The sequence below is a fragment of the Terrapene carolina genome, unplaced genomic scaffold (genome assembly GCF_002925995.2).
Source record: "Terrapene carolina triunguis isolate 2854851 unplaced genomic scaffold, T_m_triunguis-2.0 Scaffold192, whole genome shotgun sequence".
Lineage (NCBI taxonomy): Eukaryota > Metazoa > Chordata > Testudines > Emydidae > Terrapene > Terrapene triunguis.
In genome coordinates, this window is record NW_020664543.1 from 8,566,002 (window position 1) to 8,583,058 (window position 17,057).

General features: G+C 45.3%; 1 protein-coding gene across 3 annotated transcripts; it reads left to right on the forward strand.

The window, feature by feature from the left end:
• Positions 1-3,775: 3,775 nt before the first annotated feature.
• LOC112101708 (sterile alpha motif domain-containing protein 9-like) lies at positions 3,776-15,477 on the forward strand. Of its 3 annotated transcripts, none has more exons than XM_024192562.2 (3): positions 3,776-3,885; positions 9,623-9,669; positions 10,073-15,477. In XM_024192562.2, the coding sequence occupies exons 2-3, from the start codon at positions 9,666-9,668 to the stop codon at positions 14,875-14,877; spliced, it is 4,809 nt and encodes a 1,602-aa protein (XP_024048330.1). In that variant the 5' UTR covers positions 3,776-3,885; positions 9,623-9,665; the 3' UTR covers positions 14,878-15,477. The 3 variants fall into 3 exon arrangements, with proteins under 3 accessions (XP_024048330.1, XP_024048329.1, XP_024048328.1); XM_024192561.1 differs by lacking the exon at positions 3,776-3,885 and adding an exon at positions 6,346-6,376; XM_024192560.1 differs by lacking the exon at positions 3,776-3,885 and having other exon boundaries at positions 9,156-9,669.
• Positions 15,478-17,057: the final 1,580 nt, after the last annotated feature.

Genomic DNA, 17,057 nt, shown 5'->3' on the forward strand with positions numbered 1-17,057 from the left:
CTGGTGGCACCTTAGAGACTAACAAATTTATTTGGGCATAAGCTTTCGTGGGCTAGAACCCACTTTATCAGATGCATGAAGTGAAAAATACAGGAGCAGGTATAAATACATGAAAGGATGGGGGTTGCTTTACCAAGTGTGAGGTCAGTCTAAGGAGATAAATCAATTAACAGCAGGATACCAAGGGAGGAAAATAACTTTTGAAGTGGTAAGAAAGTGGCCTTGAGGGGTCCTTCCACCACACCCACGGAATACCTGAGCCAAATGAGGAGGCAAAAGGAGAGGATACTGGAGGACATGTTCTCTGAGATCCTGCAAGCCTGTGCTGCATTACACCGTGAACAGAGGGGCCTGGAGGGTGAATATTTTCAGACAGTGGAGAGGGCAAGAGCAGACAGCCCCGGGAGTCCCAGCAGAAAAGGGAGAGGCAGATGGGGTGTCTCCAGCAGCAAACACAGACACTGCAAACGCTGGTTGACCTACCTTTTATTCTTCTTTGAGTGATGGGCCCTGTGTGGATTCCAAGAGTGCATGCGCACCATGTGCTGGAGCTGGAACTGTTCATAATAGTGTCAGTTGACCCGCACATTCGTTGTGCATCATTTAACAATGTTGTATACACCACTGTGGGTTTGGCTCTGGTGGCTACAGTCTCAAGCTCAACAGAGTGAAAGCTCCCTCTGCCACTTGTTTCAGATCTGGAGTCTCTAGAAACACATGAAGACCAAGGAAAGTAACACATACATTCACTAGAACAACTTCTAATATCTTTAATAAAATTCATTGACCAACAATGAATATTCAAGCACAGACAAATCCTACATCTATCCATGCACAAATTATAGCTATAGTTATACTCATCTCCTCCTAGATGGTCTTAGGGTTTGATGGGTCTCTTGTGGATTGATCATCAGTAGACAGAGGGTTCCTGCTGGAGTTTTCCCATAGGGAGCTCAATTTTCCAAATCGGGGCACTCTTTTATGATGTGATTCTGACTATACCTCATACCCTGTGCATGTGTGTGTGAAAGTGTCAACCACCTTTTCCCTAATTTGTATTGTGTCCCCCAAGAATATTGGGGTACCCTGTTTTCCATAGGTTGTGTATAGTTCCTTTTATTCTCAGCACTGACGCACAACCTGTATCCTGGGGTTAAGGAACATGTTTGTTTGGTTTTTTTTAAAGTGCCTCTAGGGCATTTTGTAATCTAAAATCTTGCAGCTAATTTTTCGCAATACCACTCATTGGTATATTTTTTTTCATAATTTGTGGCATCGGGTTATTCTTCGGTCACTTACTTACATACAGCATTTCTTAACTCTAAGGGCTACTATAGCTAAGCTAAACTCTTACCGGCCTCAGGCTCTAGGCCTTGTGTTTCAGCCCTGCTTACTTGGAAGAGACGAGTCTGTATGAGGTATCTAACTACTAACCAGTCTTATACTTCTATAATCCTAACATCACACCACCCACAATAAATGAATGATAAAATAATTGGCTACAATTAGACAGTCAAGTGAGAGGTCCATTTTAGCACCTCCTTTTTTACACGTACACACACCCCCTCCCCCCAGGAAAACCACAGCTTCACATTCACTGGCCTATGAGAGCCATGGTTGCTGTAGAATAGTCAAAATGGACATGAATATTCTTTCTCCTTGTTAAATTCTTTTGTTTATTTATTTCAGAAGTTTTTATTGTATTGGGTTTTTAGTTGCAACATAGCACTTGTGCACTGGTTTTGGTACACAATAAAAATCTATTTTTTTGGAAACTAATTCATCTTTATTACTTCACAACATATGCTGTGGAATGACTAAGGCTGTTGAGAGCATGATATTGTGCAGGCTGATGGAACTCATATGAGGAGTGACAGTGTAATAATTATAAAGGTACAGCAAACACCACAAAATTAATAGGTGCATTAACAAATGTACACTAAGCACCACCCAATTCCTGTCAGCCCCCAACCCTTCTGGGCTAGGTAAAGTACAGGCCTCCACACTGCAATAAGGAAAGTCTCTTTCAAGGCCTCCCTCAGCCACATAGCACTGTGTTAAGCTCTTTTAATAGCCCTTGTATCTGGCTGTTTGAACTGAGAGGCCCTCTACCCTGGCTGCACCCTCTCCCTCCCCCCCCCTTTGCCTCACAGATCTTATGCAGGACACAAGAGCCAGCTATAACCATTGGGAATCTTTGGTGTTACTTACTAACAAGACTGGATCGCAGTGACAGTGTCCCTTCAGCTTACCAAATGCACATTCAACTGTCCTCCTGCACCTGCTGATGTGGTAGCTGAATCGTTCCTTGGTGCTGTCGAGGTGGCTGGTGTGGAGTTTGATGAGCGAAGGGAGCAGGAGGTAGGCTGGGTCCCCCAGGGTTACTGTTGCCATTTCAACACTGCCCTTGGTAATCCACTGGTCAGGAAAGAATGTCTCTGTTTGCAGCTGTCTCAACAGCCCTGGGTTAAAGATATGAGCACCATGCAACGTCCGGGACTAGCCACCACAGATGTTAGTGAAGCATCCCTGGTGATCCACCAATGCCTACATAAGCACAGAATAGCAGCGTTTTCTGTGGTTGCACTCTGGGGCAAGGTGGGCTGGTTCCAAAATGGGGCTACGTGTTCCAGCGCTGGCCCCAGCTCAGTTCAGGAACCCTATTGCTGCGAATCCATCCACTATGTCCGGCATTTTACTGAGACTCACAGATCTGCATCGCACAAGGCGACTCATGGCACTGCACACTCGCATGACAATGCCCCCCTCCTGCGGCTTTTCCAACTCCAAAATGATTTCCTACTGACAGATAGCAATAGAGTGTTGCAAGCTTCCAGCGTGTGAGACCCCACTCCCATCTCAACTGTCAGTGCATCTTTCACTCGGGTGTCCCTGCGCTGAAGGCCTGGGCTGACCTCAGCACCCTGATCCATGCATGTGGCTTTTCCCAACCAAAAGTTCTGCAGCTACTGCTTGTCAGCCCAACCCCACAGTACGATGTGATCCCACCACGCTGTTCATTTCTCGGGCCAGAAGCGGCACCCTGAGTCTACAGCTGTGCTGTGAATGCCACCACCAACACTGACTCGGTTTTTGCTATGTCTGCCGGGAGGGAGATGGGGGCTGGGCAAGAAAAGCAGGCATCTGCAGAGTTGAGAGGTTAGTAGGGGGTAAGCAGAACTGAGAGATGCGCCCACAGTGGTTAGTGTGGGGTCTTTAAACCCACTCCTGTCAGTGCAGAAGCTGCCCCAATACAGTAACTATCCAACATTAAAGGGATGCTGCATTTGTGTGAGCCAGCAAGAGATGAAGGGGAGGGAAGGATAAAACAGCCAGGCAGAGGGTGCGATCAGAGCTCTGGGAACAACCCCGTGGTCAGGGTAGGTGCAGACGGTGCCCGCTATATGCCTTAGGTGTGGTCAGGCTGCGACCAGGCGCTGAGCCGCGGCTGGGAAACGAAAGTGAAAGCCGGGGGGGGGGGTTTCAGCACCGCTATTTATTTTTTTAAACTGCGTGGGCGGCAAGGCAGGGCCTAGTGCAACGTGAGCGCCCCTCCGGTGAGCTCGGCGCGGGCAGGGAAACATCCCCGGCGAACAGCACAGCCCGGGGGCGCCAGCTGGGCACGGAAAGCCCCTGTGCCCGGCCGGCTTCGTGGCCAGCCCTTCGCAGGCGGGCGGGGACTTGGCCAAGCTCCAAGCGCTCGCGGGGCCGGGCTGGCTCTGCGGGAGGCAGGGGCTGGGCTTGGGGGGGACCGGACCGGTTGTCTCTCGCCCTGCTGGGAGCATCAGAGCCGGGATCGGTGCCGCTGGCTGCAAACCCTCGGCAGGGACGCGGTGCCGCGCTCGGGCAGGAGCCTGTCGCCCCCCGCGGGGGACTCGGCGACGGGTGAGGCAGCCCCGGGCGCTGGCGGTGGGCGGGATTTATGGAAGCGTTGCGCCCCCCCCGCCCTGCCGGGGCAATTGCTTGGCGGCTCCCCGCACTGACCCACCCACCCCGCTGGGGCGCTCCGAGCTGGGCTGCGGAGAAGGCGCTGCGGGCCCCTCCCCTCCCCTCCCGGGGTCGGGCTGCTGGCAGGCGGCTGGGGGAATTCCAGCGCTGGGGCTTGAGGGGCAGAGCGGCAGCACATCGGGTCTCTCCCCAGTGCCTGGTCCCTGGCAGTAAAATGGCTGAACCGGGCACTGAGCCCCCCGCCCCCCCCCAGTGCTGGGGGGGGTTACAGTGATCAGATGTCCTGATTTTATAGGGACAGTCATGATCGTTGGGGCTTTTTCTTATATAGGCTCCTATTACCCTCCACTGCCTCTCCTGATTTTTCACACTTGCTGTCTGGTCACCGTAAGGGGGGGGGGGGTGTCCCCCATCCTCTCGGCACCAGCCCTGGGCATATGGGCTAAAGGGAATTGTGCCCCGAGCTTTGCTGTCCCCTCGTGGCGAGTTTTAGCCAGGACTGTCAAAAAAATAACTTTCGTTTCCTCAAAAGCTCTGGCTGCCTTGTCAGGTCCCATTGTACTGCAGGGCGTGGGCTGTGACCCCCGTGGAAATAACATTCCCTGTCTACTCCAGGGGAAAGGGTTTCACTGAATCAGGCCCCCCACCCCCCACCCAGGGGCTGTGAAGAGCTCAGCTAAAAAGAAAACAATTTTTTAAAGTATTTGTACAGCCTTAGAGTTGCTTTTGCAAAAGAATTTTTGGGAAAGGGGGGGGTGATTGAACTGGTAGCAAATACCCATCACTCACTCACATCTGTTCCGCAGTCTTGCTGTTTACTTAAATGTGTGTATTTGTTCCCCATTCCTTTTTAAGCCCCTATCATGAGGCTCTCCCACTAGCCTGCTGACCCTTCTCCTCCCCTCCTTCACAGGAATTGGACCATCCTTCTCCAGTTCTATACTCACCTCTCCATCAAAGTTTTAGGGGCAAGGGTTTCTCATCTCTCCAAAAACATAGTTCATATCAGGGGCTCTGCTTAACTTGCCTTTGTGCTGCAAACTGCTCTCTTTATCCACTCTATGATTCTTCTGCCTTTAAACCTGCATTCACATCCCTGGAGCAGGTAGGAGCCTGGAATTGCCACTATGGAACTAGATCTCGGCAGTGTAGAAACCCGCCTCCACTGACCTGGCATGAGAGAGCAGAATTTACCTTTCGTAGTGTGGTACGGAAATGTCTGTGGCTACTATTTGTACTTACAAATTTTCCTTGACATATTCTGAGGCACCTGTTGTTAGTCTTTAACTCTGTCTGTTGTCTCAATTTGCTTGAGGGACCTTTATAAATATTTATTTGCAGGCATTAATGTTACATTTCTGTTTTCTCACTCTCTTGCATAATTGAATTATTGGGCTATATTTTGCACACTCTGCTTTTGGATGAGGAGTTTGTAGTATAGGAATAAACTACACTGGTCGAAGGCACCTTTATACCAACATAAAATCCACTAAGCAAAAGCAGCATTAAGCAGGCTCTTAAGGGAACTCTCACAAAGTGGCCTTGGGTCAGGCAATGTGTGGACTATATACCCCTTAGATGCATTACTGGCAGAGAAGGGCAGGGAGACAGGCCTTTGTGCAGGTGAAGAGGTGGAATCCAGACCACAATATAACAGGTTTAATGCAGTAATTAAAATTAGAATGAAACTTCTGTCAGCCTTGTGTTGGCTGTTTAGTGGCCTAACTGAAGAATAGTCTCAGTCCAGCGAGGCAGCCTCAGATCTGACGGGGAAAGGGAGGATTATTACCCTACAAGAAGAAGTCAAATGCTTCCATCTGACGCATGACGGCTACAGATACATTCAGGGCTTGTCTGCACTTAAAAGGCTGCAGTGGCGGAAGCTATGTTGGTGGGAAAAGTCCTCCTGTCGACACTGTGCTGTCTACACCAGGAGTAGGGCAGTATAACTGCATCGCTTGGGGGTATGATTTTCCCACATGCCTGAGCGACATATTTATACCGACATAAATTGCCAGTATAGATATAAGCCTGATTTCTGCAACCCTCCTGCACCCAACAACTCGCTTCAGCAATTCTCAAAATCAAAGCCACTTACCAGGGGCCTCCTGTCCTGTTTGCGCTTCACCAAACTCCGACACCTGTGACTGGCTAGACTCCTCCGGGGTAGAGAAGAGCTCCTGGCTCCATGCATCTCTGACCTCCGAGTCGTCCTTTGCTTCTGGGTCCCCTCCCCCTCCACATCTTCATCCAAGATTTCCTCCTCCCGTTTCAGTCCACTCTCGACTGGCATGCAAGCCATCGAAGTATCCACAGTGGCCTTCGAAGTGGAGGTGGGGTTGCCACCAAGTATCGCATCCAGCTCTTTGTAGAACCAGAAGCTCGTGGGCGCAGTACCGGAGCGGCGGTTTGCCTCCTGCGCCTTGTGGTAGGTGTTCTGCAGCTTCTTCACTTTGACCTTACACTGCAATGTGTCCCGGTCATGGCCCCTTTCTGTCATGCTTTGTGAAATCTGTCCATAGTTATAGCTGAAGCATAGCCGGGACTGGACAGCCTCCTCTCCCCAAATGCTGATGCGCGCCAGCAGCTTGACATTGCTCCAAGCGGGGATCACCTGGTGCGTGTGGCAGGCATGATCACCTGGAAAGATGCGCTGAGACCACTGCACACATCACCGAGCAAACAGGAAGAGGACTTTCAAAAATTCCCAAGGAATTTAAGGGTTGGAGCTCACGGTTGGTCACCTGAGGGCAGGGCAGTAGAGTTCAAACTGATGACCAGAATGGCGAGAACAGGCATTGTGGGACATCTCCCGGAGGCCAACTGCAGCACTGTAATTGACCAGGGTGTCTACACTGGTGTACCCTGGTGCTGAAAGCTGTACGCCTCTTGTCAGGGTGGTTTTTTTTACAGCGATGCAACTTAGTGCGCAGAAACAGCCCCTTGTCTAAAATATAACCCAGGAAAGTAGGGCTGGGACTGTATTTGATAGCTAACTATCCCTAGACTTTCTCAAAAAACCTGTGGAATTAACTGCCAAAACCCCTGGTTAAAATGGCAGTCAGGTTGCCCAGCACAGCCTCCTGCCCTTCCAGAAAGTTGAGTGCCCCCAGGCTTAAACCTCTGAAAGCCAGGAAATGCAAAATGTTTAAGGGCCACCTCAGGGTGCTCTTGTAGCTACAGGGCAGCACATCTGGCTGTCACACCCGCCAAGTCACTGGGTCGCTAAGTTGGTTTAACACAGCTTCAGAGGTTGCTATTAAGTTGCATCGCTTTTGTTTTGTTTTGTTCCTTGGTTACAATGCAAATTGGATGAAGCTGGAGTGGGTGGCTGTGTGCTTGTGCAACCTGAACTGTCACTAAATGAAGGGGAACATTTTTTCTGACAGCTTAGGGCTTATCTGTATGGGCCCTACCGTGCGTCAAGGTGGCATATGTGCGTGGGCAAACTACGGCCGGCGGGCTGCATCTGGCCCGCCAGCTGTTTTAATCCGGCCCTCGAGCGCCCGCTGGGGAGCAGGGTCTGGGGCTTGCCCCGGTTCGACACTCCAGTCAGGGAGTGTGGGGGGGAGGGCCTCCATGCGGCTCCTGAAAGCAACGGCATGGCCCCCCTCTGGCTCCTACACGTAGGGGCAGCCAGGGGGCTCCACTCTGCACGCTGCCCCCACCCCCAAGCACCGCCCCCGCAGCTCCCATTGGCCAGGAAGCGCGGCCAATGGGAGCTGTAGGGGCGGTGCCTGCGGACAGGGCAGCATGCAGAGCCGCCAGGCCGCGCCTTCATGTAGGAGCCAGAGAAGGGATATGTCGCTGCTTCCAGGAGCTGCTTGAGGTAAGCGCCGCCTGGAGCCTGCACCCGAGACTCCCCCCACACCCCAAACCCCTACCCCAGCCCTGATCTCCCTCCGAACCCCTCAATCCCAGCCCAGAGCCCCCTCCTGCATCCCAAACCTCTCATCCCCAGCCCCACCCCAAAGCCCACACTCCCAGCCAGACCCTCACTCTACCCACCCCACCCCACCCCCCTGCCTCAGCCCGGAGCCCCCTCCCACACCCTGAACTCCTCATTTCTGGACCCACCCCATAGCCCGCATCCCCAGCCAGAGCCCTCAACCCCCCCCCCGCCCCCCGCACCCCTACCCCAAATTTGTGAGTATTCATGGTCCGCCATACAATTTCTATTCCCAGATGTGGCCCTCAGGCCAAAATGTTTGCCCCCTCCCCGCAATAGACACTTCTAGGGAAGTCCAATTAAGCCTATGGCTTGTCTACAGGGTGTGAGTGCACACCGCAGGCATGTAAATTGTTACTATGTTAACACTCACTAGGGAATTTTTAGTGCATGCCAGTAGAGTCTCCATGAGCCAGTTTGTGTGTGACATGTTGGAACACACTCTAGCGTACACCCCTCTGGTTGCACACTAATTCATCATCTAGCCAAGCCCTAAAACTCACCATGGGATGCCAAGAAGCCCCGATGATCTTTTCTTCCTACCCATAGGCAAGCGTCTCTCAAATGAAAAATGTATCCAGCTCACGCTCTTGGAGATGCAGATGCAATGAGATGAGCAGGAGATTCTGTGATACAGGAGATTAGTCAAGGGTTAAGTCCGGTCTATGTAGCACTATTTGAGAGCTGGGCCCATTATCACTGTGGTTATCAATATTAATTTGGCTGCATTAACGTGCCATGTTTGGGTAAGAAGGAGGTGGAATGGGGGAAATCTAAGGTGTTTTCCCAATTTTGCAAGCGACAGACTGTGTGACTGCAGCACTTGGGAGAGGGGTTACTTAGCCCTGGTCCACACTACAAACTTACGTTGCTATAACTATGTTGTTCAGACTATAACTATGTCGTTGCTATAACTACGTCGGATCCACACCCCTGAGTGAGGCAGTTGTACCGACCTAACTCCCAGTGTAGACAGCACAATCTCAGCGGGAGGGCTTCTCCCGTGGACATAGCTACCGCCTCTCGGTCGGGTGGAGTACCTACGCTGACTGGAGCAGCTCTCCCATTGATGTAGGTAGTGTCTTCAGTAAGCGCTACAGCGGCAGGCTGCAGTGCAGTAAGTGTAGACAAGCCCTCAGGGAAACAAGAGGTGATATCTTTTATTGGACCAACTTCTGTTGGTGAGAGAGACAAGTTTCAAGCTTACACAGAGCTCTCCTTCAGGTCTGGGAAACTTAACCAGCATGTCACAGCTAAATACAAAATGAAACAGATTGTTTAGCATAAGTAGTTAACACATATTTTAAGGGATCATTCAAGGTGAAATGGCCTGTTAAGACCTCTCCAGTCAAAGGCGGGGAAAGGGGAGGGAGGAAACAGCTGGAGGGGAGTTAGTGGATAATAGATTGTTGTAATGAGAATTAAATCCAGTGTCTCTATTCAGCCCATGATTTTTAGCGTCTAGAGAGTTATGAATTTAAGCTCCCAAGTTCATGACTAATCAGTTATGTTATTTTCTATACATTACTGGATTTATTTTTCACCACTTTTATGTAAGACTATGAAAAGCTAGATGGCAATCCAGGATTTTGAAAATGAAGAAATAATTTACATAAAAAGAAAAATGGTGCAAAAAATTAATTACAGTATAGATAGAGTAAATCTGGACAACGTGGAAATGATATTCTGAAACACATTATGTATGTATGTTTGCTTCTACTTTAGATCTTCATTTATCAGCAGGAGGATAAACCCACTTCAAGAGAAAATGGGTATGTACCTTGCTTTTAAGATATTTCCCCATAATTATTTTTTAAACATATAAGTACAAGTAAATGGTCCATTGTATGGTACACAACTGTGAATCCTCTCAACAGCCCTGCAAGGTGGGTAAATAGGTATTATTCCCATTTTACAGATTGGGAAACTCAGACCCACAATGGCTAAGTGACTTGCCCAAGACTTGTCAGCAAATGAGTGAGAGCTGGAATCAGAATGTAGGAGTTCCTGATCCCCAGTTTTATACTCAATCCACCAACCCATGCATACACATGCTCACTCTCAAGGAGGATTATAACTACGAGAATACAGCATGCTGAATTGCTCAGGGTGACCTCACGTTTTGTCTGATTTATTATTATTATTTATTTTTATTAAAACTTATTTTATTCTTAGACTACAAAACGTTACCTTTGGCTGAATGGAATGAGTGTCACGTCAGAGCCTGGCTAGCGTCCATTGGAATAAAAGAAGAATATGTGAAAAAGCTATGGGAGGAGGAAGTAACAGGTCCAGTGCTTAGAAAAATAGACGAACCTTTTCTCAAAAGCATTGGTATGAAAAAAGGCCAAATCCACGTACTTATCTGTGAAAGAAATGAACTTTTGGAATGTTTGAACAAAAAAGCAGGTATAGGGCAAACAGATAATCCCAGCTGTAAGACTCCAGAAATCTTGAGTGACACTGGTAGAACAACTAATGCTCAGGAAAAGAAAGTGAAAATGAGAAATTCTAACATGCCTACAACAGCTAATGTACCAGCTGAAAAGAGAGAGTGTGGCTTAAAGACCACCCAAATCAAACGGCCTAAAAGTGTACCAAGTTCTCAAGTAACATTTCACCAGCATGCAGCTTCAGAAACAGACATCTCTGATCCACTAGAAGAGTCTAGCAGGGAAGACATGGAAAAATCAGTGTCTACTCTTGTCAGGACAGAAAATGGGAAAAGTCATTCAGTGCATAAAAAAAGAGTTGAAGCTTTAACTCTGAGCCGATTTCGACCATTTGGCACTCAAGATATTAATTTTAAGTATGTGAAAAACACAGTCCTTTCTCCAGAAACAGGAGTCATTGATTTGATCACCCCTTGCCATGAATACAAATCTTTTGCCATTGCTGCGGAGCTAGACAGACCACGGCTTGAAGCAAAGTTTGCCTTTGAAGTGATTCGATTTGGCTCAGCCTGCATGAATATCCGAAGTAATGGAACGATACACTTTGGTGTCATGGACAGGTTTGAAGGTGACAAGGATTATGAACATGGGCAGATAATAGGTGTGCCAGTCACAAACAGAGACATCTATGTTGATGCATTGGATAAAAACATTGCAAAATGTTTCAATGCATCTGAGCAAGAAGCTGCAAGAATTTGCATTCGCCCTCCTGTTTTTATTGAAGTGATTGAGAAGAACACTCAAGACCAGCGCTTTGTGGTGGAGGTTGACATTGAACCATCATCCAGTACAGTGAAGGGGAAGATTTTTCAAGTACGCTTACCTAGATTTAACGAAAACAGCAATAAGACAATATATGAAAAAAATCCAGTTCTCTATCAAAGACTTAAGGCCAATTCTGAACCTGTAAAGAATGAAGAACAAGTGGATTTTATTATTCAGGGTATAAAAGAGAGGGATGTTAGAAGAGAAATGGCCGAGTCCTCCAGTAATGAAGACCTGATAGAAACTTCCCAAGATTTAGGGCGTAAGTTATTAGTTCTATTAAATGATGGAAAGAACTATATAGATGACTATCTGAGTTACATCCTTGTCACAAACAGATGTGGAACGGAAGCTCTTAAGTCTGTCAACTTTTTAATGCGCATGAATATTTTCTGTGTCTTTGATTTTGATGAGGATTCCAATGTGTCAGGTTTACATGCCAAGTACAAAGAGCATCATGCAACAAATTTGCATTTCTTGCAAAATTATGCCAATGAAAGCAAGATGAACACCACTGAATTTAAAAAACATTTGGGCCTAGATGATTACACCAGCTGGATATTTTGCAATGGACGTAGTGACTTCCTTGGGGATGAAAAACCTTGTGATGAAAATACTTGGATTAGAACGAAAAAGAAGTATCTTAAGAAAGCCGTTTCTTTTATCTGTGATGAAATCCTTCCAAAGGGATCTTTTGTGGTACTGTTCCTACTATCATCACCTGTGGAGAAGCCAATTGTAGACACCTTCCAGGAATTCTATACAGAAATGAATGGTATGGATTATATCATATGCATTGCAGAGTCCAAAGAAAATTATGAGAAGTGGGCTAACCTAGCTCAGGCATCTTGTAGCATTGAGACACTAGAACAGAGGAGCATTGTGGGCATGAAGCTAAGTCACGTAGATGCCACTATTCAAAACATGATGCCTTCTACAATATGTCCCAGACGTTTACCAGTTTCCACAAGAGGTCTGTGTGTGCTTCCAACACTGGAAGAAGAGAAAATGTTTTCCCTTGAAATATTGTGTACAAATCAATGTGATGATATCAAACTGGATCTTCTGAGCACAAAAGAAATACAAGAGATAGAAGGAACATTTTACCAAGGTAGAAAAGTCAGCTGGAAAAATTTCTGGCTTGCTGATAAAGGGGGCTGTGGAGAAGTCATTGAACGTGATGCCTGCAGAGATGTTCATAAAATCTTAGATGGCATTTTGCACGAGAACAGAATCAGGTGGTCTGTGGCTAAACTAAAAATATTTCATCAACCTGGAAGTGGAGGAAGCACCATTGCAAGGCAAGTACTATGGAAAAGAAGAAAGGATTTAAGATGTGCTGTGGTCAATTCCTCATATCCAGTTGCAACTGTCTCCCAACATGCAGTTAATTTTAGAGAATATGATGAAAATGACATGAAGAATTCTCTCCCAGTCCTCCTCCTTGTTGAAGACTATGATGAAGATTATCTAGATGAATTAAAGAATGATTTAATGGATGCAATGACAGCTAGAAGAGGTCATTCATCCAAGCCTTGTTTCATCCTTATGTGCTGTAAACGATCTAATGTCCCTGAAAAGCTTTGCAAAGCTTCTCCTCTCGATACAGTTGCTGTCACTCACAAACTGTCAGACCAAGAGAAACACCTGTTTAAAACCAAAATTGAAAAGCTTGAAAAGCAGAAAGACTTCAAGCCTGAATTTATAATTACGTTTGTCCTGATGAGTAAGGAGTTTAAGGAAACATATGTCACAGAGTTTGTAGAGCACTGGAAGGAAGGCATAGACCTTTCCTCCCCGGTTACTAATTTGATGAAGTATGTTGCTTTGCTCAATTCCTATGTACATGGTTCATACATTTCATTATCACACTGTGAAGCTTTCTTAGGGCTGGGGGCATATACAGAAAAGAGAGAGTATGATTTCAAAAACAACTTAAGTGAACAGGCAAGACTTATTTTCATTGAATTAAGAGCAAATACCACCTATATTTCATGTGTTCAAATAATACATCACCTGGTTGCTAAGGAAATTCTGCACCAACTCTCAGGAAGTCAGCCTCAAAGTCAAATTGCAATGAATCTTCTCCAGGAAAAAATGCTTTTTCAGCACAGATTTGGACGGGAAGAGTTCATAAAATTCATCAGAGATCTGTTCATACGACGCGACAAGAAGAGCAGGGGAGACAATACTGACAGCCTCTTCTCTCCATTCATTGAGCATGTCTGTAAGGTTGAAAACTGTGAAAAAGCTATAGAGGTTTTAAAAACTGCATACGAATGCCTTGGAAAAGATGCCTACTTTGCCCAGCAGCTTGCTCGATTGCATTACAATCATGAAAAATTTGAGGATGCAGAATATTGGGCAGGGGTAGCCAAATCTCATTTGCCATATGATTCTTTTATTTTGGATACAGAAGGTCAAGTGTACAGGAAATGGTTTAGTTTTACTGTGGACAAAGAGACAGATGAAGCCACTCCTAGTGAAGTCATTGAGATGATAGAAATTGCCCTTAAAGCTATGAAATGCTTCAGGGCTGCACAACAGGCTGCAAAGTCAGAGATCGACAGCATGAACAATGCTGGTTATTTTGGAGAGGTTGAAGTGGGATGTCGTCTACTAAAATTTCTGTCTACACTTGAGGTATTTCCCAGAAACACACAAGGGGAACATCCTGAGCTTGTGCGTTATTTGCTAACGGACTACATTCCTGAGGAAATTAAAAAACCATGGGGAAAGCTTCACAGTCGTTTAAAAGGCTTACGCCAGAACATTTATAATGCTCTGGAGTGGATTTCAGAAGATCTAAGTTACTTCCAAACAGATAAAAACCAGAACAAAGAAAATGAGGCAGAGGAGAATGAAGAACAACAAGTTTACAATCCCAGAAAGTGGTTGAAAAGACAGTCTGAGGTGTATGCCAAATTCTTTACCTCAGACTCCCTTACTGTGGTAATAAAAGGAGGACCTGAAACCCAGCTAGTCAAAAGCATGAACATTTATAAGTATGGTGGTGGCAGTGTCACTACCATTCTCTCATTGTTGTCAGATTCGAAGGATGAGAGGTCAGTTAATAAACTAGAAAAAATAATTAGCTTATACCCTGAAGACCCACAGAAAGGAAGCTTGGAGGACATTGATCTCATCAATTACATTTTGTGTCACATCGCACTAGCATGTTTATCTCCTGGATCTTCCAAACTTCTTCCTTTTCAAACACTTAGAGAACTCAGCAATAGATTCTTCAAACAGAGAAGAACAGCATTTCCAGCAAGTGCCCATTTTTTGCTCACCTTACTGTACTGGCCAGATGATGCATTAGACAGAGAATCTAATCCGGATAAAAATGATATTCTCATAGCCGCTCTTCAGTCCATGAAGCGCTTGTATGACGTCAAGATGAAAAACATTGCTCCAAGAAAAAAGAGAATCTACACACATTTTTTCCTGGGAAAAGGCAACGGTCTAGGAAAGTTTGTGCACAAGACTAGGATTGATAAATTAATTGATGGCTCCCTAAATGAACGACGAATGAAGTGGCTACATGGAGATGTATGGAAAATAGGCAAAGTTCATAGTGTCTTAAAAAGAGTGAATGGCTGGACAGAAAAGGGAAAAGTATTTGCACGGGGTCATGTTGGGCAGATTCATATTTTGCCTTTACATTTTGATTCAGTGCCTCCAGGAAATGAAAATGTGACATTTTATTTAGGATTTTCATTTAGTGCGCTTGTTGCCTATGACATTCAGGTAATAAAATAAATCAATGTACTCCAGAAACTAAGATACTTCGTGCATTAAGTTGAAATTCCCACTGGACTGAAAACATTGCAAGATATTAAAGTTTTTTTTCCTGTTACATTCTGAAAAGAACATACAGCAAAAATAAGTCCACCTGTCCAAAATGAGTAATAAATCTTTTTCTTAGAGCAAGTACAACCAAAACTCTGACATAGTGTCATTAGTGCCATATGCAATTTTCAAGTCATTGTTTTGTATCTGAATACTTTGTTTCAATGTAGCTGTCATGATTCAATTCCCCCTTAGGAAATTTTTAAGTTATTGTCTCTTGGAAAGGACGAAGAAAACTGGATATTCAACATAGAGAGGCTTCATCCTTTATTTGTATAAAACTGAAATGATATGTAAGTTTTCATATCAATAACACAAACTTAGAAACAAAATATGACCCAGCACTTATAAGAAGAAGAGTAGTGATGGAGCTGCTCCAAGATCTTGAATGCTAGGAAATCCTTTTAAAATCTGTAATCATGGTGACTGAACTATTTTTGGTCATAGAATCATAGAAGATGAGAGTTGGAAGAGACTTCAGGATGACAGCTAGTCCAACCCCCTGCTCAAAGCAAGACCAACACCAACTAAATCATCCCAGCCAGGGCTTTGTCAAGCCGGGCCTTAAAAACCTCTAAGGATGGCAATTCCACCACCTCCGTAGGTAACCTATTCCAGTGCTCCGCCACCCTCCTAGTGAAATAGATTTTCCTAATATCTAACCTAAACCTACCCCACTGCAACTTGAGACCATTGCTCCTTTTTGTTATGTCATCTGCCATCACTGAGAACAGCCGAGCTCCATCTTCTTTGGAACCCTCCCTTCAGGTAGTTGAAGGCTGCTATCAAATCCCCCCTCACTCTTCTCTTCTGCAGACTAAATAAGCCCAGTTCCCTCAGCCTCTCCTCATAACTCATGGGCTCCAGCCCCATTTGCTTTTAAAATTAGTTTGCTTCATCAGTTGAGAGAGAGCAGCAGATTATTATTGCAGTTGCTTGCTTTCAAATATGTGCAGGCACCTGGCTGGAATAAATGGAACCTCTTAATATGCTTTTTAGATTGGCTTACATTTATATTAGTTCCTTTCACCCACTAGTAAAATAATATAGTTATATTTAAGAGTTTAACAGCAGCAATGTTCAACAATAGATAAAAGAGAGAGTGAAGAAGAATCCTATGTCTGATATTAACAACTCGTGGAGTTTCAGGAGGCAGACTGAATGGAACTGGAATTTGGGTAGCTCTAACAACTCTGTTGTAAACCCCTCTCACTCCCGTGCAGAATATCATGGGAACTGTAATGGTCATGTATAGTCAAGTTTTATTGTTGGGTTTTTTTGTGGGATGGGAAAGCCCAAAAGAAAGTAATTGTTTATCAATATGGAGCCAAATTCACCACTAGACTGAACATGTACCAACTTAAGTGACATCAATATTAGTCTTTACTGCAGTATGTGGACAGCAGATTCCACAGTAGTTAATACAGGTAATTTATCTTCGTTTTTGACTTAGTAAATAAATTATTGGAAGATACAAATGTAGCTGTAATTAATTGCAACCTATAATTTGGTTTTGATCTTTTCAGGGAAAGTAAGAGGGAAGATTATATTTTAAGGTGACCCATATCAAATACTTATGTATATTACCATGTATAGATAGGTATATTATCATGCCATTTATAGTATAAGGAAAAAGCAAGTGGTATGGTGATCATATACAAATTAATGCTGTATGTCTTTTTTAATCTGTATTTATAAGTATTTTAACATCTTATAATTTTGGATTTAGTTTTAAGTTTTATTGTGATACTTATTGGTTTTTGCATATTGGCCCACAGCTAAGTCATGGAATCATAAAAATGTCGAGCTGGAAGGGACCTTGAGAGATCATCTAGTCCAGCCCCCCCATGCTGAGGCAGGACCAAGTAAACCTAGACCATCCCTGGCAGGTGTTTGTCCAACTTGTTCTTAAAAACCTCCAAGGATGGGGATTCCACGGCCTCTCTTGGAAGCCTATTCCAGAGCTTAACTACCCTTAGAGCTAGAAAGTTTTTCTTAATATCTAACCTACATCTCCATTGCTGCAGATTAAGCCCATTGCTTCTTGTTCTACCCCCAGTGGACATGGAGAACAATTGATAGCTATTAAT